Source organism: Syngnathus typhle, linkage group LG10, assembly GCF_033458585.1.
Source record: "Syngnathus typhle isolate RoL2023-S1 ecotype Sweden linkage group LG10, RoL_Styp_1.0, whole genome shotgun sequence".
Taxonomy (NCBI): domain Eukaryota; kingdom Metazoa; phylum Chordata; class Actinopteri; order Syngnathiformes; family Syngnathidae; genus Syngnathus; species Syngnathus typhle.
In genome coordinates this window covers 250,150-273,724 of record NC_083747.1, presented here as the reverse complement: position 1 = coordinate 273,724, position 23,575 = coordinate 250,150, and the positions used below count along the sequence as shown (strand labels likewise).

At 47.7% G+C, this 23,575-nt stretch overlaps 1 protein-coding gene across 1 annotated transcript in view; it reads left to right on the top strand.

The window, feature by feature from the left end:
* LOC133160645 (CUB and sushi domain-containing protein 3-like) overlaps positions 1-23,575 on the top strand; it is a 48,504-nt gene that overhangs the window by 3,226 nt on the left and 21,703 nt on the right. Inside the window, exons 2-37 of the mRNA XM_061288493.1 lie at positions 143-365; positions 1,435-1,547; positions 2,790-2,984; positions 3,949-4,156; positions 4,453-4,565; positions 4,650-4,727; positions 5,241-5,325; positions 6,028-6,152; positions 6,663-6,784; positions 8,167-8,270; positions 8,500-8,612; positions 8,699-8,881; positions 9,172-9,498; positions 9,925-10,119; positions 10,204-10,342; positions 10,586-10,773; positions 12,132-12,320; positions 13,069-13,185; positions 13,273-13,488; positions 13,835-14,023; positions 15,015-15,184; positions 15,695-15,851; positions 16,515-16,706; positions 16,830-16,956; positions 17,331-17,533; positions 17,618-17,809; positions 18,073-18,211; positions 18,684-18,871; positions 19,138-19,332; positions 20,212-20,328; positions 20,530-20,643; positions 20,915-21,010; positions 21,481-21,684; positions 22,509-22,633; positions 22,761-22,857; positions 23,068-23,172. Coding sequence (XP_061144477.1) covers positions 143-365; positions 1,435-1,547; positions 2,790-2,984; positions 3,949-4,156; positions 4,453-4,565; positions 4,650-4,727; positions 5,241-5,325; positions 6,028-6,152; positions 6,663-6,784; positions 8,167-8,270; positions 8,500-8,612; positions 8,699-8,881; positions 9,172-9,498; positions 9,925-10,119; positions 10,204-10,342; positions 10,586-10,773; positions 12,132-12,320; positions 13,069-13,185; positions 13,273-13,488; positions 13,835-14,023; positions 15,015-15,184; positions 15,695-15,851; positions 16,515-16,706; positions 16,830-16,956; positions 17,331-17,533; positions 17,618-17,809; positions 18,073-18,211; positions 18,684-18,871; positions 19,138-19,332; positions 20,212-20,328; positions 20,530-20,643; positions 20,915-21,010; positions 21,481-21,684; positions 22,509-22,633; positions 22,761-22,857; positions 23,068-23,172 — 5,643 coding nt within the window. The remainder of the gene's footprint in view (positions 1-142; positions 366-1,434; positions 1,548-2,789; positions 2,985-3,948; positions 4,157-4,452; positions 4,566-4,649; positions 4,728-5,240; positions 5,326-6,027; positions 6,153-6,662; positions 6,785-8,166; positions 8,271-8,499; positions 8,613-8,698; positions 8,882-9,171; positions 9,499-9,924; positions 10,120-10,203; positions 10,343-10,585; positions 10,774-12,131; positions 12,321-13,068; positions 13,186-13,272; positions 13,489-13,834; positions 14,024-15,014; positions 15,185-15,694; positions 15,852-16,514; positions 16,707-16,829; positions 16,957-17,330; positions 17,534-17,617; positions 17,810-18,072; positions 18,212-18,683; positions 18,872-19,137; positions 19,333-20,211; positions 20,329-20,529; positions 20,644-20,914; positions 21,011-21,480; positions 21,685-22,508; positions 22,634-22,760; positions 22,858-23,067; positions 23,173-23,575) is intronic.

Below are 23,575 nucleotides of genomic sequence, written 5' to 3'. Positions count from 1 at the left end.
CCAACACCCGCTGTCGTGCCACAGACGTCAGATGGGGCAGCGTCACGGCCTCCACCAATGTATTTAGATTTCGAAAGCAACTCAATGCATTCAGTCATCTTCTGTCCTCTCATCGGCATTGCCTGTAACTATTTGTCGCCAGGTTTGGTCCACACATGCGGAGGCACTTTAAAGGGGAAGAACGGCACAATCGAAAGCCCCGGCTTTCCGTACGGTTATCCCAACGGAGCCAACTGTACCTGGGTGATTGTTGCGGGAGACGGCAACAGGATTCATATCCTTTTTCAATCTTTTGCCGTGGAAGAAGAATATGACTTTTTATCTTTGTACGATGGCCAAGCGCACCCAGCAAACTTCAGAACAAGGTAAGACGGCAACCTGCTCCCTTCACTTTGAAGTTCCCTCCACCTGCCGCTAGTGGGCGTTGTTTTGTAGTCATGTTGGTTGTCACGGAAAGCCCTGAATTGTCTGCTTTACCCCCAAACGTTTGCATAAGAGCGAAGTGCAATGAAACTCTTTTCAACATTGTCCTTGTCTTTGAATAGTGCTCTGGGATATAGTATGCTTTTCCAGTTCAAGCTTCTCAGGATTTGAAGGCTGGATTAGAAAAGGCACTCCAGTCCTTTAGACATGAACACTTTGGAGATGCAACTGTGTGGCAAAAAAAGCAACCAATGTGTTTCATAGCACTTAAATCAACTGGCGAATATGATTTGGCCTGAAGAAGCAAAAAAAAAGATTTGTTAGCTTCACTCCATTTATTTACGACTTGTATCAACCCTATGAACAGCGCTGTAATTGGAAACTATTGAAGCTGTAAATATTCACCAGTTTCGACACACGCATGCGCGCGCGCGCACACACACACTGCAGTTATGTATTTGGCTGACTTTGGTTGTAAAGGTTTGGTAACACAAATGTCCCCCAAATTAGCAAGAGAAAAGCACGCGACAAATTGGGATGGCAACGGCGAAGGAGACATTTTGTTTCATGTTCAACTTGTGTTCATGCGACACACGAGCTGACTTAGAGCAGCCGAGCGGAAGGTCGATAGAACACAAGCGAGCGGCGCTGACAAAGGGCCGGCCGGCCGGCCGGCAACGCATCTGGTTTACGACGTTGTGAAACTAAATGGATTTGTTTGGACCTGCACCTCATTTGAAATGCAGTAATGAAGCAGTCTGTTACAATACGCACGGATGCTTGAATTGCCGAACGGCGTGCATATTCAACCGCTCTGTCTTTCATTAGACGCGTGATAGGTATTCATGATTTAGAGCGACTGCTAAGGTGTGCGAACGCTTGAGCCAAATTTGCACGGATGGCATTCGCCCTTCCGGCCTCATCCGTCTGTTCTTATTCACCTCGTAATCCCAATCTGCCGTCCGTCCTTTGGTAGTTTTGGTCACGGTGTGTCTTTTTTTCTATCCCTAGGTTAACAGGATTTAGCATTCCTCCTCCTGTTACCAGTTCTGGCACCATTTTTTCTCTGAGGCTCACCAGTGACTTTGCAGTAAGTGCTCATGGATTTAAAGCATTCTACGAAGGTAAGAAGACCAAAACAGCAGGCTGGATGCCAGCTGAATTGTTTGTTGAAATTGGCGAGACAGACATTTCCCTCCAAGTCCACGTAGCGCTTTAAAGCGCTTTAAAGGAGCACGCTGACGGGTCCGAAAGGTCGGTCGGTCGGTCGGTCGGTCGGTCGGTCGGCCTCCTCGCTGCTCCGCTCCCAATCTTCCTAACGAGGCCACCTCCGGTCTAGCGTTGTGACGATAGACTCGGTCAATCTGCTATCGCGCAAATCGGCGTCCGGTCTTGAACTTTTTTCAACAAGCGCTTCCAGAATGGCATGGCATGGCAGATGGCAAACGGAATGGCATGCGTTATGTGGGTGGTTAACAGCTCCAAGTTGAATTCTACTTGTGTGACCATCTTGCTTGCCCTTTCTCCTGCACGCATTTTCATTTCAGTGAGCTTCCCATCTCTGAAGAGTTGTATCAAATACTAGAGCCGTAGCTTTGTTTCGACTGCTCGACTAAGATGTGATGTCTGCCATACTGTTTTCAGCCTATCCTTTTCCATATCGGACAAGCTGACCCACCACTTTCACTGCTCCTCATTGTGAAAAGAACCGTTTCCCTTGCTCTTTTACCTTCTGCTCATCGTCCGTCCGTCATGCCCTAGCCGTAGCCTGGCCTGGCCTGGCCTGGCTCTTCACTACTACTAACAGCATTGTAATGTGACTTGCTGATGTGCAAGGACAATATTGTGATGCGTAATAATAACAATGACGATCCTCCCATTTGATTGTGGTCTAGTTTCATGACGATCAATATCCAATCCAATTTCCAGAAAGAAATATCTGCAATATCCATACAGCTCCATTGAAAGGCAGCTGGGAAACCAGAACCCGCTTGTCCCTACTTGAATATTGCGCTAAGCCTTTTCTACCCTTTTCTTTTCTTTTCTTTTCTTTTCTTTTCTTTTCTTTTCTTTTCTTTTCTTTTCTTTTCTTTCTTTCTTTCTTTCTTTCTTTCTTTCTTTCTTTCTTTCTTTCTTTCTTTCTTTCTTTCTTTCTTTCTTTCTTTCTTTCTTTCTTTCTTTCTTTCTTTCTTTCTTTCTTTCTTTCTTTCTTTCTTTCTTTCTTTCTTTCTTTCTTTCTTTCTTTCTTTCTTTCTTTCTTTCTTTCTTTCTTTCTTTCTTTCTTTCTTTCTTTCTTTCTTTCTTTCTTTCTTTCTTTCTTTCTTTCTTTCTTTCTTTCTTTCTTTCTTTCTTTCTTTCTTTCTTAGAACTGGGGAGCAGCTCATGTGGCAACCCGGGCATTCCGCCCAAAGGCCTACTGAACGGAACCCAGTTCGGTCTAGGCGCCAAGATGGGTTACAGGTGCATATCCGGCTACGTCCTGGATGGCCATTCCTTGCTCACTTGTGTTACCAATGCAGCCGGCGTGTCAGTGTGGGACTTCCCCGTGCCAATCTGCAGAGGTAAGACTCCCTGTCAAAGTGTCATCTGCTGTCATCATTGGAAAATGACGTCCAGCCAATTTAAGATGCAAAAAAAACAAAAACCCGACAACAACAACAAGATGGGGATACAACAGTGTCAAAATGACATTTCCTCAAAACACCCCACTTAATTGATTCATAGGCTCTACGGTCAAGCAGCCTATCGTTTATTTGATGTTTTTTTTATCTTTCGAAATCAATCATGACTCATTCCGCTGGAAGAAAACAAAATGAAGCGATCTAAAATGAATGTTTGGAGTGATGGGGTGGGAGAGGGGATGTCCTCCATTTGTTATCAATGCAAACTTGTTTGGAAAGTTGCCCGTGTACACAAATGAGCTCAGTCTGCCTTTTAAAGAGTGAACAGAGGCACATCATCATCTCAGCCCAGCTCATCTCAGCTCAGCTTTGTGGCAGATGGTGACAAGAAACCATGCGCAATTTCTCTATTACACTTCCAGTGTTTCTTACGTCCTTAAGATGAATGGAATCTTATCTGCACAGTAGGAAAAAGGCCTTGTGAAGATTTGACACATTATTCATTTGGCTCTGGAAGATGTACAGCTGAAATATTAACCATCAGCTGCTTTTTCATCTCGCCGGAGCTGCCACTGCTATGCCACAACTCGACCCACCAGCTGTTGGGAACATTTCAAGCAGTCTATTTTTGGTCTGCTGCAATAACTACCACAGGCTCTGCTGTTTACCTTGACTCTACTTAGTGGATAAGCATCTTATTGTTCACATCTGGACATTTTAGGCCAATGCTGATCCTATATGTACGGCAGAAAAACATAGCAACGATGAATGGGCTGAAAATCAAATTGCATGTGGTCGCACCCACATGCACTGACCCCTAGCCTATAACCCAAGACAATATACGTATATATATATACGTTGTATGTTGCCATCTTTCCATCAACATTTCCCTTGTCTTTGGCAGCGGAGGACACGTGCGGTGGAACGCTGAGGGGTTCCAGTGGCTTCATATCCAGCTTTGATTCCCCCAGCGGACTGGGCAGCAACGGAGAGTGTAAATGGACCGTCCTAGCTGAGCCAGGGGATACAATCTCATTGGTGTTTACGGAATTCCAAATGGAAGAAAAGTCCGATTATCTCGAAGTGGAGGGATCCCAATCGCCAACAATCTGGTAAATGTGCTTTTGCTCGGGGCTCATCATTTGACAGTTGTGCTATGGAGACTCCTAACGGGACCCATTAGTGATGATCTTGTAAACGACAATGTTGTTTGTGCACTAAATGTTTCTCATAGTTGAGGGGAATTTGGAAATCGAAAATGTTTCTGTGCCTGAGTATACACGTACGTAGTATGTGTGCACAGGTACTATTCGAGTCAAGCCTATTTTTATGGATCCTAACGTGACGTCATGAAGGTGTTCCTGGAATGAAACGCTCTTGCTGTCCATGTCGTGCTCTTCGTCTTTAGGCTGACTGGGATGAATATCCCCGCGCCCATCATCAGCAACAAAAACTGGCTGCGGCTGCATTTTGTGACAGAGAGCAACCATCGCCACAAAGGCTTCAGGGCTCAGTATCAAGGTAGGACACACTTATTAATCATCTTATTCATTTATTAATCATCACAAAACTTTGTGTGTGTGTGTATGTGTTACTTTCAACTAGTGAAAAATTCTGGAGAGCTTAAATCCAGAGGGGTCAAATTACTACCAGGGAAGGACACGGCTAAGAAACTGTCTTTAAGTAAGTTGCCTGTTTTTTGTACTTTTTTCATTGGCTTGTGTTGTGGCTGTGTCTTTCTCTCTTGTAATGGAAGTGGATCTCACAGTGATCCAAATAACTGACAGAATTAGTACCGGCGCTTATTAGCAATTAGTATTCATTTAATAGTATTGCAATGAGGGTGGTTGTTTTAAAACTTTGGCCTCGACAAAAAAAGTCAAGTTAGTCATTTGTCGATTGAAGTGGGTTTTATTTATAATTATGAATTGTTCAGCCACATACGTATTCTATAATGGGTAGAAGAGTTGCATTTACCCTCGGTGCTTTAATATGAAGCGCGTTCGCAAGCTTGCTGCCAAAGAAACGACCTTTGCAAATGTGACTCTGAAAGATGGAGGCAATTTTTCTAAAACCAGCAGCAGCAGCAGCAGCAGCAGCAGCAGCAGCAGCAACCTGCGGTGTCACCTTTCCACTTGTACCCGTGTTTGTGGAATTGCAAAGTTTGTCAATTTGAATGTGTCCCTTTTCCCCCAGTGAATGAAGGAGTCAAGCAGCTGCCCAATTACTGTCCTGATCCAGGAGAGCCAGAAAATGGCAAACAGATTGGCTCAGACTTCAGGTACCGCAGCAGACCTCTTTCAGCCACTTGCTTTTCAAATGACAATTCAAGGTCAAGGTGGCCTCAACAGAGTAGTCGTTTTTATTCTCTTGAGTCACCATTTGAAAGTGCACATTCTGAAATTGTGTGAAAAGGAATTTCCTGGCTGGAAAATATCAAATAAAATAGAACAACCTCCCCCCTGAAATGTACTTACGTGCGTCTGTGACATCACCCCCAATCATGGCTATACTATCACATCCATCTGAACTTGTAAAAGATACATTGGGGATCAAGAGCCTGCTTTTTCTTGCCACTTTCAGCTATGAAGTTAGCCTCCTCCCCTGACAACTTATTATATGGTCTTGATGATTTCAATATTACAATTCTGCGAGACTTTTGAAAGATATCATCATCTTATGGCGCTTCTATTTCAAAAAAGATGAAGCTTTTGAGCCCTCTGTGGTCAAGGTCCCAGTCAATCTAGTTATTATAAGAAATACGATCAAGGGAAGTTTTTTTTCTCTCACGAATGACGATCAAAAAAACGCAATGGCGTTAGATCAATTACCGACGCACAAAGCTATAATGGCTGATGTTGACTCGTAATCATCGGTATGAAATAAATGATCCATTTGACATTTCATCAGGAGTCACTTTTTAAGGGAATTGATTGCTTTTTCAGGTGTTAATGATGGGTTTCTTTTTTTCTTCCTCCCTCAGCATCGGAGCAACTGTTCAATTTATCTGCGATGAAGACCATGTGCTGCAGGGTTCCAAAACGATTACCTGCCAGCGCATGGCGGAGGTCTTTGCCGCTTGGACCGACCACAGGCCTGTCTGCAAGGGTGAGGGGAGGGGGTAGGGGGGGAGGAGAAGAGAGCAAGAGAGGGGAGAGGAGGGGAGAGGAGGGGAGAGGAGAGGAGAGGAGAGGAGAGGAGAGGAGAGGAGAGGAGAGGAGAGGAGAGGAGAGGAGAGGAGAGGAGAGGAGAGGAGAGGAGAGGAGAGGAGAGGAGAGGAGAGGAGAGGAGAGGAGAGGAGAGGAGAGGAGAGGAGAGGAGAGGAGAGGAGAGGAGAGGAGAGTGGCAGGCGTCACCACACAGCACACACAGGAAAGTTAAATGGTCACTTTTCACATTTCAAATGTCCTGACAATACCTGGAGCAGGCTTCAGAATGAGATGAATTGCTATGTTGCTAATAGTCCCACTGTGTGCTCAAACTAAATGACTGCACAAGAATGATGACCATAGCTTATGCACATGACTTTAGTCTTGTTGAAGGGAAATGTAATATTTCTAGGCTGGCTCTTGATTTTCTGTCATCCCTTCATCTTAGGTTTTTTTGCCTCTGTTGCAGTGAAAACGTGTGGCTCTAATCTCCTGGGGCCTTCGGGAACATTCACATCGCCTAACTTCCCTATCCAATACGAGAGTAACTCCCAATGTGTGTGGATAATCACCGCCAGTGATCCAAACAAGGTAGTGTACCAAGACAGGATCTCCTTTGCCCCTTTTCTTTTTGTTGTTGTTGTTTTTACTTTCATCTCCTAATATGCATTCCTTGTTGTATTGCATGTGTTGAAAAGACAGCCATGCAGGTGCCCTGTCCTGAGGGACAAAAGCCACATTTGGTTCATGACAATATTGTAATCGTGACAGACAGCTGAGGAAAACTAAGTCAATTAGGAATTTTGATAAGCAGATTGCCGATATGTATTTCATTTGCGCTTGAAAATAATGGGAAGGGATGTGCCTCTCATCTTCTGATGTACTCTGAAGGCTGTTTGTTATTATTTGAGTGTGTGTGTGTGCATGTGTGCGTGGCTGCCTGCCTGAGTGGCTGCCTGCCTGAGTGGCTGCCTGCCTGAGTGGCTGCCTGCCTGCGTGGCTGCCTGCCTGCGTGGCTGCCTGCCTGCGTGGCTGCCTGCCTGCCTGCCTGCCTGCCTGCCTAACCGCCCACCCTCCCGCACAACCGCCCGCCTGCCTGCCTGCCTGCCTGCCTGCCTGCGTGCGTGCGTGCGTGCGTGCGTGCGTGCATGCAACATTGGCAGGGACTGTCTGTTTAAGGCTTATGCGATTAGCACTTCAAGATTTGATGTGATTTGACATATGCGGTATTGCTGTTGGTGATGCAAGATTAAAGAGGCGAAGCGAGGCGAGGCTTAGCGCATGTGCTAGCCAGCTGAAGTTTTTGTTTCAAAGCATTGTGAGATTAAACACGGTATTACTGTCATTAGTTTTTCTCGTCAAGGCAGAGTAAAGCTCTGTCTGTCTGTCTGTCTCCCCCTCGTGCCCTGATTCTCAAGGCAATGTACGGGAAGGGATGGCTCTGGGATGAATTGATATCACTGGTAGTCAATAAAAGATGTAAATCATTTGGAGTGTGCCGCTCGTATGCCTTTAACGGGGTATTGTGTTGACCTAATTCCTGGGCTGGGCCCAATGTGCGTTTCACGCCCCATTGCCTTTCACGAGACTCGCACTTACTCGGTGGTTACGTTTGCTCACTTTGAATTGACCGCTTTATTGCATCGTACTCTCCTTGGCCGTCTCGAATCTGGTCACAGATTAGAAAAGGGCTCGTTGGACAAATGTATGTACGTTTGATGATGCTTTTCAAGTCACACGAGCTCAGACTGGTGGGGTGTTGTCATGCCTTCAAGCTACACCGTCACGCTGTGACCTGGCGTGTGGGCCACAAAATCCTCAAAGTCATTGACACAAATGTAACGTCTGGAAGCGATTGATGCGGCGCTTTTAGCCCGATAGATCATGCATCCCAAACATATTGAGCAGTCTCTGAAGAGAAGCCTTTGCAAATATTCCGGTCCTAATAAATAGTCAAGTTGTCTTTCCTCCAGGTTATTCAGATCAACTTTGAAGAATTTGACTTGGAGATTGGCTATGATTCGCTAACCATTGGTGACGGAGGGGAAGTCGGGGATTCGAAAACAGTAATCCAAGTGTAAGTAGTGAAGTCGGTTCATTTGGTTAATTGCGATAGCGTTTATTTTGTATGGCAAATGCTGTTGTACGACTGACTGCCTTGATTCTTAATGCTATTTATTTTGATGGGTTGCTTTTCTAAAAAGACTGATTTATTCAAGATTGACTGGTACAGGTTGCATTCCATCACAGCGTTTGATGTGACACAAGACGTATGTACTCAATTTGCTTGTTTTCTTTCTCTGCAGACTAACTGGGAGCTTTGTCCCAGACCTGATTGTGAGCATGTCTCATCAGATGTGGCTTCATCTGCAATCTGATGAAAGTGTGGGCTCAATTGGCTTCAAGATCAACTATAAAGGTAGTTTGGGGTTTCTGCCGCCCATACTGAACATGCCTCCGGCTTCTTCATTGGTCCTCTCTCCCATTTGCTGCCTCTACCCTCAGAAATTGACAAAGAGAGCTGCGGCGATCCGGGCACACCGCTCTACGGCTACCAAGAGGGAAGCGGCTTCTTAAATGGAGACGTTTTGCGATTCGAGTGTCGCTTTGGATTTGAGCTCATTGGGGAGAGGATGATCACCTGTCAAAACAACAATCAGTGGTCTGCAAATATTCCCATTTGCATATGTGAGTGCATTTCGTTCCAATACATCAACAGCAATACATAGACTGCAAAGGAGTGCGGCGGCGGCGGCGGCAGTAAATGGCTGCCTGGTTCAAAAACAGGGCCAGCGGACACTATGCCTGCCGATGGTCACGACCCAAATCTGGACTGTGCCCTCAGCCAATGGGCTCGCTCTTGTCCAAATTCTAGCGAGCCCTGCCGCGTAACTCCCTTGCCCACTATGTTTTCAGATTTTTGCAAACCGAGCGAGCACTTGACACTTGTTCATCTTTTGCCGGCCTTTCTCATTCAGTTCCCTGTTTTTCCAACTTCACGGCTCCCGCGGGGACCGTGCTGTCCCCCGATTATCCGGAAGGCTACGGGAACAACCTGAACTGTGTATGGTTGATTATCTCCGAGCCCGGCTCCAGAATCCACCTGGCGTTTAACGACTTTGACCTTGAACCGCCCTACGACTTCCTGACCGTCAAAGACGGCGACCAATCGGGAGCCACTATTTTGGGACGGTTCTCAGGGGCAGAAGTTCCCTCGCACCTGACGTCCAACAGTAACATCCTGCAACTGGAGTTTCAAGCTGATCACTCCATGTCAGGGCGAGGCTTCAACATCACATATAGCAGTGAGTACATATATCACGCGCTGCTTTGCGCCTTTGAACCCCTTATGGGGCGGAAAATACGCCGCCATTGTAGCGTTGAGCGAAATGCTTTTCGCTAATAGAAGAGGTCATGACATTCAATGGAGTGTGTGTGTTTTTATGCCGTGCAAATCCAGAGTTTGAGTAACGTGGCAAAAAGTTGCGCGGCTCAGCTTTTATGCCTCATTAATAGGTGGCGTCAAAGGTTTTTGCCCCCGGGCAAAGACACAAGACTAGCAGCTATTGTCGAGAACAAGCGCTTTTGGGTTCCTTGCTGTTTTACAGACAGATCCATCCATCCGTTGAGCTTATCTCGTCGACACGAAGCAAGCCATTTGTCACCACAGCACCCTGCTCTGCTCTGATCTGTCCTGTCCTGTCCTGTCCTGTCTTTGTCCTTATTACAAGCTTTCGGGCATAACGAGTGCCCTGACCCCGGCATACCCCTGAATGCCAGGCGCTTCGGAGACACTTTTCAACTGGGCAGCTCCGTTTCTGTCGCCTGCGAAGAGGGCTTCATCAAGACGCAAGGCACCGACACCATAACGTGCCATCTGGAGGAAGGCCAGGTGATGTGGAGCGGCCTCATTCCCAAATGCGAAGGTACGGCGGTCAAAACGCTTCCGCCGTCCGTGTTCACCCCGAAAAACCCCCACAACGTTGTCTTTTTCTTTTTCCTCCAACCAGCTCCCTGCGGAGGTCACTACTCGGGCACGTCTGGGGTCATCCTCTCTCCGGGATGGCCCAGCTACTACAAAGACTCACTTAGCTGCGAATGGGTCATTGAAGCCGAGGCAGGACATTCCATCAAGATCATCTTCGACAGGTGGTTACGCCCAAAAGCCGCCGAGTGCGCTTATGAGTTTACATTCATCCCGTGATTTCACTCCAGTAAATACGTATATGATATGAATTCCCTGTTTGGCCAGCCAATACAGCTGATTCCGATACGAGCGCCGTAGAAAAGGTGAAAAGTGGTCCCCGACAAATGCGATTCCTTGCCATTCATTAGGCTTCAAAAGTGGGTGACTATGTGTGCTCGTTTGTTTCTTTTCCATTTCTTTTTCAGGTTCCAAACTGAACTTAGCTATGACTTTCTGGAGGTGCACGATGGGCCCAACTTGCTTTCACCTCTGATTGGATCATTCAATGGAACCCAGGTTCCTCAGTTTCTCTTCAGTAGCGGCAACTTCCTGTATTTGCTCTTCACTACGGACAACAGTAGATCCAACAGTGGCTTCAAAATCTTCTATGAAGGTAAGGGCATTTGCATGCAGCTACGGAATGCAAAATGAATGCGAGTGCGTGACATGTGCGTCCATCTTTGCTCTTTATCAGATTGGGAGCGGAAAGGAGCTAGAGTCAAGTTTGTCACAATTATTTTGAGCCAAAGACTGTCTGGCTGTTGAGAGTCAACATGAATGTAATATGCGTTGCAATTGAGGTGAATTTTTCGACGAGATCCTTGACTCATTCGTGTGGAAAATTCAATGTACCAACTGGCTCTGGAAACTGCGAACAGACACGTTGCAAGACCATTTCTGAATTGGCGCCGTAGCATAAGATATGACACACCGCTTATCTTGATTTGCAATGACGTGATGACAGAATTGATCTGTGATTTCAAAGCCCTCCAGTAAGCAGAAGATGGAGCGAGCTGGAGAATAATGACATGTCCTTTTCAACTCAGCAGCTCGGAGATATCGGGGTCAGATAGATGGGATCGAAGGCTATGTTCAAACCTCAGGCCATGACCTTCTTCCTAAATCTGATCTCGTGGTGACCGAAACAAACTTTCCGTTCAGTTCAATTCAGTAGAGAGTAGCCACCCTTTTTGGACCAAGAGACAATCGCTTGCTCGCTCGCTCGCTCTGCATGGGCACGAGAATGCACTTTCCACTTTACAGTCTTTGCATTTTCACAAAAGCATGCATTTTTAAATATGAGAGTATCGTTTTAGAAAGTGGAGATACCTTAAAGGTCACAAATCCTTTTTTGTTCGTCTTAGGTCAAAAGGAGTCTGCGACATGCTTTAAGTTTGACATCTACGATGTCTATGGTTTGTCGCTGGCTTGCCGTAACCTTTAAAAAGCAAAGACTTGGAAAATAAGTGGATCTGAATTGGCGGGTGTTGAGTGGCCACCCGCTCAACTGCGAGCAGCAATAACGGCTTCCCAATAACCGGCTGCTCGCGGCCGGCCGGTGGATGCAAGCTCCTGCTACCGATACCAGGACGGTGTGAAAACAAGCACGGACGGCCGGGGGAATAGCGAGCCAGACAATCGGAGTATCTGGCCTACTTAACAGTGAACCGAAATAGTAATCGCATTAGCCACACACGATCGAGGACGTGTTCAGGGGAGCCGCTGTCCGTTGAATTCTTTGCCATTTGAATTCTTTTGGTAGAGTATTCAATATTAATGTGTTAACGGCTCGTCATTTTTAGACTTCAAGCAGAAAAAAAGGGCCGCCCGCCCGCTCATGTTTTTTGAAAGGAAGGAAAAAAAATGGTGGCATTTAAAAAAACAACAACAACTCCGTTTGCTCAACGTTATGAGCGCATCGATGTTGAGAAGACTGAAACATTCTATCACATGTGCCTGACTTTTTTGCAGTTGTTACAGTGGACACGTACTCGTGTATGGATCCTGGAATTCCAGTCAGCGGTGTGCGGCTTAGCAATGACCTGTCCATTGGCTCCACAATATCCTTCCAATGTGATCCAGGATACAGGCTAAGCCTGGAAGAACCACTTGTTTGTGAAAAGAACCACTTCTGGAGCCACCCTCTGCCCACTTGTGATGGTATGCCTAGACTGCTGTTCAATCAGGTCTGGGCCATGCCCATGCCATGCCATGCCATGCCATGCCATGCCATGCCATGCCATGCCATGCCATGCCATGCCATGCCATGCCATGCCATGCCATGCCATGCCATGCCATGCCATGCCATGCCATGCCATGCCATGCCATGCCATGCCATGCCATGCCGTGTGATTGGAATTAGAAAATAGAAATGCAATAATCGCACATACCTACATCTAAGACTGTATGCACAGCAAATGTGACTTTTTTAAAGAGTCTCCGTGCCAGACGGGCGCCGTTGGGTGGTTGCCACCGGACGATCTTCCCGTACTGACTCGAGTTAAATGGCGCATTGAGCTAATCTCATTTGTATGGAAAGACTTGAAAATCCATTGAAAGTAATGAGCGCAATGAAACGGATTGAATCCCCTAAGTATGCTTGTGTCGGTTAATGGCCATTGCAATATGCTGTTTTCTGACCACATTTCAGTGACATTTGTGAAATATATAGATGTAGGATTTATTGTCTGGGTAGAGAGAGGTTGCGTTGAAACAAGCCGGAGGAACAAAAAAAACCGGTGTGTTGGCAGAATTACAGGTAGTCGTAAAATCCAAAGTAGGATGTGATGTGACTGAAATGCATTATTCATCCAAATTGCTCCTTTCACTTCAGGTGGGGGATTTATGGCTTCATTTACACTTTTCCTCTCCCCCAAGCAGCATTCATCATTCATTATCTTCTCTTCAGCATCTTGCGGCGGGGATATCAAAGGGCCCAGCGGCGTCATCCTCTCGCCCGGCTACCCTGAGCTCTATCCAAACTCCCTCAACTGCACGTGGAGCGTGGAGGTCGGCCATGGAAAAGGTGGGCCACGCGGCCAGAGATCCTTTGGCTCGCACAATGCGTTTGTAAATGATTGCGACGGGTCTCTTCCTTCTTTTCCCCTCCAAGGTGTCCAATTCACCTTCCACTCCTTCCACCTGGAGGATCACCACGACTATCTTCTAATAACAGAAAACGGCAGCTTCGCTCAGCCGCTGGCTCGACTCACCGGGTCGGAGAGGCCGGCTCTGGTTAACGCGGGCCTGTACGGCAACTTCAAAGCGCAGCTCCGCTTCATTTCAGACTTCTCCATATCTCTTCAGGGATTCAACATTTCCTTCTCAGGTATGAGAGCCAGCGAGCCAGCGCAAGGGTGCTTCATTGCTACGGCCAAATGTTTTCCTGCTGTTCGCTCGAGCCAAGACTAACTTGTGAATAGTCATGAAATGACCGTGTGTTCTTTTGTCTGTATGCATGTGCAATCCTTTGTCCTTACATGCTCTCAAGATTGAACCTTTCATGATCTTTGAAATGCGCCACATTGATTGCGATGTGGTCCAATGACAGGAAGAGCGCAGCGGAAGCCAACCGAACGGCCAAGCTATGCAAATGACCTTTGCCATCCAATTGACTGCATTAGGAAAACAGCCAAGGATGACAGTTGATGAGTTTGCAATGTCCTGATTTGTAGAGTATGACCTGGAGCCCTGTCAGGACCCCGGGGCACCTCGCTTCGGCCGCCACGCGGGCTCCGCCTTTGGCATCGGCGACACCCTTCTGTTTCATTGCAACGCCGGCTATCGGCTGCAGGGGGCAAAGGAGATTGCGTGCCTGGGAGGTGGCCGCCGGATGTGGAGTGCCCCTCTGCCAAGGTGTGTGGGTACGTTGCAGTCATTCTTTCCTCTCCGGTACACTCCCTTCCTTCTTTGCGTTCCAACTCTACTACTTGAGAGACGGACGGTAGCATCCATCCAGCCCGTAGGCACCGTGTAATAGCTGACTCGTGAGCTAGTGTGCTGACATTTCATAGCAAAGGCATTTTGTCATTTGCTGTCTCATCACACCCTGAATTAGTTTGCGTGAAATGCAAAATCGGATTCTTGGCTCACCGGTCAAGTGCACGCACTGCAATGGACTGTTGCACGGCTGTGCTGTAAACAACGGGGGAAGCTTCTTCTGAACGCTCCTTGTTGAATTGGCTTCCTACTTTGAAATATTCACGTTAGATTGAAGGACACAAATGCCGCTGCCGCTGCCGCTGCTTGGAATGGATCGAGCAAAAAGGAAAATCCCCATACATCTATCGCTTCTCTTCCCACTCAAAGTCTTACATCAGAGTATTGAAGTTAGCAAAGTCATTGCTCACAATCGAGCAATTCCAGCCTCATGCGAGACGTTTTTAGAGCAGCGAGCAAATCACCACGATTCCCCCCATGCTACTGAAGCAAACAAGGATCTTCAAAACCGGTTCCTTTTTGCTCATTGGAAAAAGAGGAAACCAAAGTGTTTTGCTACAAACCAAGGGAAGCACAGATATGATCTTTCCATCAATTATCCACAGCATGAATCCAAAGAGAGTTCTAGTATGATCTCTGTCGCTGCAAAGATAATAGTCATCATTTTGATTGAGAGGTATTCATTGATGCAGTATTGCATTGATATCCAAGTTACAAGTGCAGCGCATCATACGGAGATGTTTTCTGGTTAGGCCATTTCTCAAGAGATATCGCAACCACTTTCACACTCCAAACGTTAGCGAGCTGAAGGGCGCTTAGTGCTAAGAATACTCTTGTTGCCCTACTCTCCATTTATCTCTCTTTGTGTGTTAATTATGCGTTTGTTTGTTTGTTTGTTTGTTTGTTTGTTTTCAGCTGAATGCGGATCAACCATCTGGAAAAATGAGGGTGTTCTTTTGTCGCCAAACTATCCGTCGCCATACGACAACAACCACGAATGCGTGTACAGTATTCATGTTGAAAAAGGCAAAGGCATCAACGTCACAGCCGTCGCCTTTCAACTTGCACAAGGTGACGTCCTCAAGGTAAAGAAGGTGCTGCTCTCTTTTGCCAGATCAGCTTTTCAAAATGAATACGGACATTTTTTATTCCATGGAAACGGCTAAAGACTTTTTGTGCAAAGCCGAAGCTACTTTGCAGCCTCGGAAGCCTTAGCATGAGTCGATGAATCAAATGAGTGATGCAGATTTGCCTCTATCTCTGCAGGAGCTCTGTCTTTGTAGTGCAGATGTCTAATGGTGTGTGTGTGTGTGTGTGTGTGTGTGTGTGTGTGTGTGATCAGTAGCGCGTGTCAGCCATCCGTCCCACTGTGGCGGGCTGGCTGGGCTCTTGTGGCAATGATAGTATGTTTTCTGCGCTTACGTAAAGCAATGCTGCTTGACAAAATGCATTCCAGCAGCCCAATTTGTCCCCAATATCAAGTCAGAGGACTTCTGGTCTCCTGCCTTGAATTTGGGACATTGGACTTGCTGCGCCATGGCCACCAGAGTGAATGGCACAAACGGCGGTTGTGTTTCCTCTGCCCGCGGCGGCAGGTGTACGATGGTAAAGACGGCGCAGCCGCACTCCTCAGCGCATACACGGGCACGTCCATGCAAGGTCTCTCGCTGAGCAGCACTTCCAATGACATGTGGTTGGAATTCTACTCTGACCAGGAAGGAACAGCCGCAGGTTTTCGCCTCAAATACAATAGTAAGTTGCACTTACTTCATTTCCTTGCTTTAAGGCATGCAGCAAAAAAAAACAACCCAACCCTTTTCATTTCAATCTCACCCTTCCTTGCCGTCTTTAATACTTAAGCATTTTGGCACAGCGTGGTGGATTCCAAAAGCCAATGCAATTCTCGCCGTTTCCATGATTGTCTTTTAGCTCATTAGGAGGGCGGCTCGCTCGCTCGCTCGCTGGCTATTTAAAGGGGGAAAAGTTAATAGTATGACCACTTTGATTGTTCCTCTGAACATGAAATCTGGCTTCATGGTTTTTATTCAATGTGAGCCGCTTCTGATTTACTCTACTGGGCACGACACTTGTAATGCTACCGTAACATCTGGCATGGGCAAAGAGCTCACGTTAAGGCCAGACTGTAAATCTGCCGCTGCTGCCGCCGCTGCCGCCGCCTTGAAACGAGAGCGCACCTCCCATTTGTGCGGCGCTTAAGGCTTGAAAAGTCCACTCTAGCCATCATTCAATTTGAAGAAGCTATCCTTTACTGCAGCATCATAAAATGCCCTCATTACTTGGCAATCAATGGCCATTAACAACACCGAAGAAAAACTGTGGTCCAAATTAGCGACGGATACAAATGTGTCACTGCCGTTGTTTTTTTTCTCACGTACCTGAATATGACTCCTTCAGGTATTGAGCTATCCCATTGCGACGAACCCGGCGTGCCCCAATTTGGCTTTAAAGTCAGCGACCGGGGTCACTTTGCTGGAAGCGCCGTCTCCTACGGCTGTGACCAAGGTTACACCCTTCACGGCAGTCAAACGCTCAAGTGCATGACTGGAGAGAGAAGGGCCTGGGACAGCGCTCTACCATCATGTATAGGTAAGCCCGTCGACCTTCCCGTGCGGCGTACAGTGGAGAGACACCCCGCCCGACATGATGTATGACTGGAAGGATGGGGGAAACAAAAATCTCCAATATATTTTTGTGTGCGTTCACATTCAGCGGAGTGCGGTGGCAATTTTAAGGGCAAATCTTCAGGGCGCATCCTTTCACCCGGTTACCCCTTTCCCTACGACAACAACCTGAGGTGCACGTGGACCATCGAGGTCATCTCTGGAAATATTGTCAGGTAACTCCGCTTATGAAGTGACAAGGAGCGAGTGGAAGGCGGGCGGCATTTAGGTTGACCAACGCCCCGATGAGTAACAGGTGGCAGGCAATGAGCGCCGACTCGCGCCCATCGGCCGGCTGGCCGGCCAGGGTGCAGGTGGAGCGCAGACGTGACACTTTTCGAGCGGCCGAGGAGTTGAAGCAAAAGGTTGGGCTTCTTATCGGAGCTCGAGTTGAGCCAGCCGTGCTATTGGCTTGCCACCTGCAAATTTGCATTCTTTTTTTTTCATTTGTTGTATTTTGGTTTTGACTGGAGTCTAATTTGGCTCCACTGCTTTTAGTCGTTGCCACAAGCGTGAATTGATGACCACGCGGTTCTTTCTCCTCTGGCAGCCTCCAGTTTCTGGCTTTCGACACGGAGGCGTCGCACGATATTCTGAAGGTGTGGGACGGGCCTCCGGAAAATGAAATGTCTCTAAAGGAAGTGAGCGGCTCGCTGCTGCCCGAGGGAATTCACTCCACTCTCAACGTGGTCACCGTTCAGTTTGAAACGGATTTTTACATCACCAAGTCTGGCTTTGCCATCGACTTCTCCAGTGAGTCTTTTCTTCAATCCACAACGGTTGTACGCTAATGCTAACGAAGGACGCCTCTACTTTTGCCCGCCTTTCTTTCCTTAGGTTCTCTTGCCACCGCCTGCAGAGATCCGGGCGTTCCCATGAACGGCAGTCGTGTAGGGGAAGGGCGGGAGCCTGGCGACTGTGTCACCTTCTCTTGTGATTCGGGATATGAATTGCAGGGGGAGAGCAAAATCACCTGCATCCAAGTGGAAAATAGATACTACTGGCAACCCAGCCCACCGAGCTGCATTGGTGAGAAATGTGCGATCGGGAGGGAGGCAGGGAGACCGATGAGTCAAAGTGACCGAGTGAGAGAGGGCCGATGGCAGCATCTCATTTTTGCTCTAATTAGGTGGACAAATCCACTCGACACCACTGTGCGCATTTACGTCTCTGGCTAATTTGCGCTCAAGAACTGCTTTTACTTGAGCGCTGCAAGTGTGCGTCTGCTAAAGTGCATTTCTAAATATTTGCAAATCTTCAATCTATTGCCTCTGCTCTTTATTCTTCTGCAGCTCCTTGTGGGGGGAACGTGACTGGCTCTTCTGGATTCCTCCTGTCACCCAACTACCCACACCCCTACCCACACAGTAAAGACTGTGATTGGCTGATCGCTGTCCACTCTGACTATGTCATCTCCTTGGCTTTTATCAGGTACTATATTCAGCTCAGTGACAAGAGGGGATTTGAACCATGCAGCCCTAGTTTGTCTTTTGGCAGAAGAAACACACGTGCGTCAGAGGTGTGTGAGAGATGCTGCAAAAGCCCATGGATGATATCTGCTGGAAATCACCTCATTTGAGTGTGCCTTGCAGGAAGAGATGGCAGTCATTTACTATGCTGCATGATACTCACAAGCCTTCCATTATTAATCAGGAATTAGGCGCGTCGCAGCAAGTCTGGCAGGCTCTAAGATGAGCTCGTCCTTCACTTCACTCTGGAGTATTTTTTCATGAGCATTGGTCGCATGTTTCATTTCTCTTCCTTTTGCCTTGCAAAATAAACATGAACATTTTTCCGCTTTGTGAAAGGGTTGAGGCATCCATTTGAAATGGTTGGACCCAAATGCAATTAGCGCTAAGCCATTTCCATTCATTTCTTTCTTTTTGGTTTGATTGTCTTGCAGCTTCAGTATCGAGCCCAACTACGATTTCTTGTACGTCTACGACGGACCAGAGAGCAGCGCTCGTCTGATTGGCACTTTTCAGGATAGCAAACTGCCCGAGAAGATCGAGAGCTCCTCCAACTTCATGTTCCTGGCATTTCGTAGCGACGGCTCTGTGAGCTACACTGGCTTTCATTTGGAGTACAAAGGTACTGTGGAGATGCTCTGCACGTGCGCTATTTTGTGCATGTTTGAGGTTGACTATATTGTTGGATGGATGGATGGATGGATGTTTTGTTTTGTTTTCCGCAAGACTGCACTTATCATTTACAACTCTTGATGTTTTTTAACGAGTTGACCTTTCGGTCATCCCTGGCGATACGGAGCAGTAATGTGTCTTGCGTTTACTGCAAACGTCTTGTGTTTACTGGCTGGCACAGCAGTCCTCTTGTGAACCTCGTCTTGTGATTGGCAGCCAAACTGCGGGAGGCCTGTTTTGATCCGGGCAATGTGATGAACGGCACCAAAATGGGCACCGATTACAAGCTGGGATCCATGGTTACGTTTCATTGCGAGCCCGGATACCTCTTGGAAGGCTACTCCACTTTGACCTGCGTCATGGGCGACAGCAAGAGACCGGAATGGGATCGAAGCAAGCCGACTTGTCAAGGTGAGAGCCAGCGAGCGAGCGAGCGAGGCAGAGCTGCCGAGCGCCGATAAGTGCTCTGCGGCGTGACGACGGGATGCGCACGGAAGCAAGCCGTGGGAGAGGGTCAAACGCAAACCAAATAGTCTCTCGCTGAAACGCGACATTTTGGAATGCGGGTGGCGGAAAGCCATGCAGTCACGCTCCTAAAAATGTATGAATGGATTGTTTGCTTGGGACAAAACCAGGAGTATTGTATGAATTGCCCTTCATTTGCAGTGAATCTTCATAACTTGCCAATAAATTGTCAGCCAAAGTGTCTAGTTTGCACAGGATTTGAAAGACAACGATCTCAGCGGCTCTCGAGAGCATGTGTAGTGTGCACTTGAGAGGGCAAATGCTTGAAAGGGACACGTCAATGTCAATGTGGTGCAAAGACTTGCTCCAACAACTCAGCGGCCACTGCAAATGTCCCCATCCCCTCCCTCGCTTGGCCGCCCTTCCTTACAGACAATATACTCCAGACATAGCATGACTGGTCTCTGGATTTGACTTTAAAATTGCACTTTTGGCCCGATCCGAAATGTTTTGGGACAAGTAATGACTGGTCGACGCAGCCACGCTGAATGTATTCCGTTTTGAAATACTATTTGGAAGGCTGAAGCACTTGCCAGCCAGCCAGCCAGCCGAGCTGCTCTTCCTGTCTATTCGGAGCTCGCAGTGGCCCTAAAGAGTCTCTCAAATGAAAAATGATTGTGGCATCTCGCTACTACACCGTGTTGTCATTTTGTGATGAAAATGCTAATGTGCGTGCGTTTGCGGAGTATTGCTTGATTTCCCTAGGTGTTGAAAATGCTCCATTTGTGAAGTGTATCTCTGTTGCTTGTTTTCCTGTCACTTCAGCTCCCTGCGGCGGCCACTTCACCGGTTCAGAGGGCACGGTGCTGTCCCCGAATTATCCGCATAATTACACCAGAGGACAGAGCTGCGTCTATGACATCTTTGTCCCAGGCGACTTTGGTAAGCACTTGTGTTTCTCTCAATGTTATTTGGCAGAAAAATCACTTCACTTGAGTCTCCTTGTTTAAGGGATGTATAGTCAATAATCCCCCGCACACACACACACACAAATTGACTTCATGTACAACATACTTCAATGTAAAACCTCAGTCATTTTACTTGGTATGCAATTCTCATTTGTTTTTCTTCTTTTGCTTGCAGTATTGTTTGGGCAGTTTGTGGTGTTTCATACACTAGCCAGTGATGTTGTTGAGATCTATGACGGATCCTCGACGGATTCATCGCTTCTCTCATCGATTTATGGTTCCCATTCAGGTAAAAAAAAAAAGAAAAACACAATACAATTTGTAAGTATTGTGCTTGTGTGTGTGTGTGTGCGCGTGCGTGCGTGTATCTGCGTGTTCTCTTCTGAACGACCGGGATCCAGAATCCTGTTGTCCAGTTAAAAAGAATCACATCACCTTAGGGGTTTCAGTTATAATAAACGAGCTCCATTTCTAATATCTTGATGTAAACAAGTGGAATTGAGCAACGACATTGTGTGGAAGTAAATATTTGAGGTGTGTCATTGGCTTTTCCGTTTCAGGGGAGACGCTCCCTTTGAGCTCGGGGAACAAGGTAACCCTGAAGTTTAGCTCCAACGGAATTGACACGGCAAAAGGCTTTCATTTTGTTTACCAAGGTAAGCTTTGATATGAGCTGCCTTGATTGAGCCTGAAGGTTCAATGAGGCTAATTGCTATTGCAGATGATTGCCAGGCAGCCAGGCAGCCAGGCAGCCAGGCAGCCAGGCAGCCAGGCAGCCAGGCAGCCAGGCAGCCAGGCAGCCAGGCAGCCAGGCAGCCAGGCAGCCAGGCAGCCAGGCAGCCAGGCAGCCAGGCAGCCTGGCACTCATTCCACGATTGTGTGCGGCGTAGCGGCACATAGGAGGATGATTTTCAGTCTGGCTGCTTATTCAGGCAGAGCAGAAAACAATGGTGCATGCATGGCACGAGAAGGGACTTGCCATGTTCTAACCCTAACCCCTCTGCCATTGTCTCTCTTTCGCACATGCTCCCACCCGCCACTATTTTGCTCTGCTCCCTCTCTCCCTCCCTACTTCCCTCCCTACCTCCCTCCCTCCCTCCCTCCCTCCCTCCCTCCCTCTTTCTAGCCGTCCCCAGAACAAGTTCCTCTCAGTGTAGCTCAGTTCCCGAGCCCCGTTTCGGGAAGCGCGTCGGCAACGATTTCGGCACCAGTATGGTGGTGCTGTTTGAATGCAATCCGGGCTACACGCTGCACGGCGCCACTGCCATCAAGTGTGAGGCCGTGCCCAACGCGCTGGCCCAGTGGAATGGCACGGTCCCCGCGTGTGTCGGTAAGCAGCGCTGTCTGGCCACATCAAATAATGTCGGTCACGGTGGGTAGCGGGCGGATTCTCGGTTGCCATTGCGGCCCCGCCGGCGTTCTCCCCGTGCTTGCTGGGCTTTTCTTCGGGTACTCTGCTTTCTTCCCACATGCCCAAAACATGCCCGGTCGGTGGAACGATGGAGCCCATTTGGAGGAGGTGGCTGTGAATGATTTGCTTCGCAGTGACCTTTCAACATTGCATATTGCTCACTTGCACGTGCACGCATTCTCAAGTCCCTCGCCCGCTGAGCTGCGAACAATTGTGTTTTCCAAAGTGGCAAGTGTTGCCGTCTCGTCAGGGTGCCCGAGCGAGGTGGTGAAACTTGCGCCATGACTGTCCCAGGGTCGTGTTCATTTCTTTCTGCAAATGCCCAAGTTTCAATTTGATGCCTATATGGCGTGTTCACGTTTCCGAACCAGATGTTATTTGTAACTAAGAAGCAGGTGTTCAAGTCCCAATAGCGAAAAGTCAAGACGGATAGCAGTCACCAAGAAAATATAGTATTATCCAGCAGGGGATAACATTTCACTTGAAGGCTGAAGTGTTTATGCACAGTGCAACACACAATTTTGAACCTGATGTGGCATTCGCTCATGTGGGCTAGGGTGTCAACTTCTGCTCCAAAACAGTTTGGAGTACAAGAGGCAGCCTTCCTCAGCAACAGCTTTCTCTTCTGTTCAGGCATAAAGTGGAGTGATTTTCCAGCGCTTCCTGAATCCCATGATATCAGCTTGCATTTTGTTGTTTAAAGCAAAGCCACGTGTCCTTCCCACAATTCTCTTTCTGTCCAGTTCCCTGCGGAGGGGTTCTGACGGGCCGCAGAGGCACTATTCTCTCTCCTGGATACCCAGAGCCATATGCCAACTATCTGAACTGTGCTTGGAGAATAACGGTTCCAGAGGGAGCCGGCATCCAAGTGAGATCTAGCCTTGCCCCGTTTGATGTTCCTTGGTGGCAATTTGTTTTGTCCAATTTGATTTTCATTGGTGGCAATTTGCTTGCTTCCTTCCGTGGCTCACTCTTCTGTTGACCGTCTCTTCTAGATTCAAGTGGTGACCTTTGCAACAGAGCACAATTGGGATTCTCTGGATTTTTTCGACGGTATCGATGCCAATGCTCCGAGGCTTGGTAGCTACTCAGGTAAAACGGATTCAAGTGCATGTCATACGGCAAGTCACAAGTTCCTGGAAGCAGCACAAAGGTGGCCATTCGCAGCCCATGACATTTGACGTGCTCTTTGAGGAACGAACCGTGGCCAAAGAAGCTCGTCCTCCCCTACCCACTTTATCGATTACATTTTTGTGAGCGCTGTGCTTTCTTTCTCTTCTCGCTTTCTCCCCTACCATCCAGGCACGACCATTCCTCAACTACTGAACAGCACATCAAACAATCTCTACCTGACCTTTCAGTCTGACATCAGTGTCTCGGCCGCTGGCTTCCATTTGGAGTACGCAGGTACCGGGCGGGGCACCGATGGCCAATCTTTTCATATTTTCAGGCTAAAGACATGTCTAGCAAATTTGGCCAGAACCAGGGACGGAGATGACTTTTGCTCCATGTCTCTCCTGGCAAGTTGTTGTGTCATCAATCTCCCGGCGCTCAATGCTCACGCCAAGCAGGCCTTTGGGGATTTTGGCTTCACACGGCAACTTTGAAGATTATTGCAATTAGAGCCACGAAATGACAGGCTAACCTTTTTAAACCCCGTTACGATGTGATTAAAAGAACATTTAGGCCAGGCACTGTGTCATGAAACATTTGCTTTGGTTTTCCTCCAATGTTCAACAGCTGCGGGACCATGAAATGTTGTGTAAAAAGCACCCGCCAGCGGTCTCTTTCTCTTGGTGTTGGCTCCTCC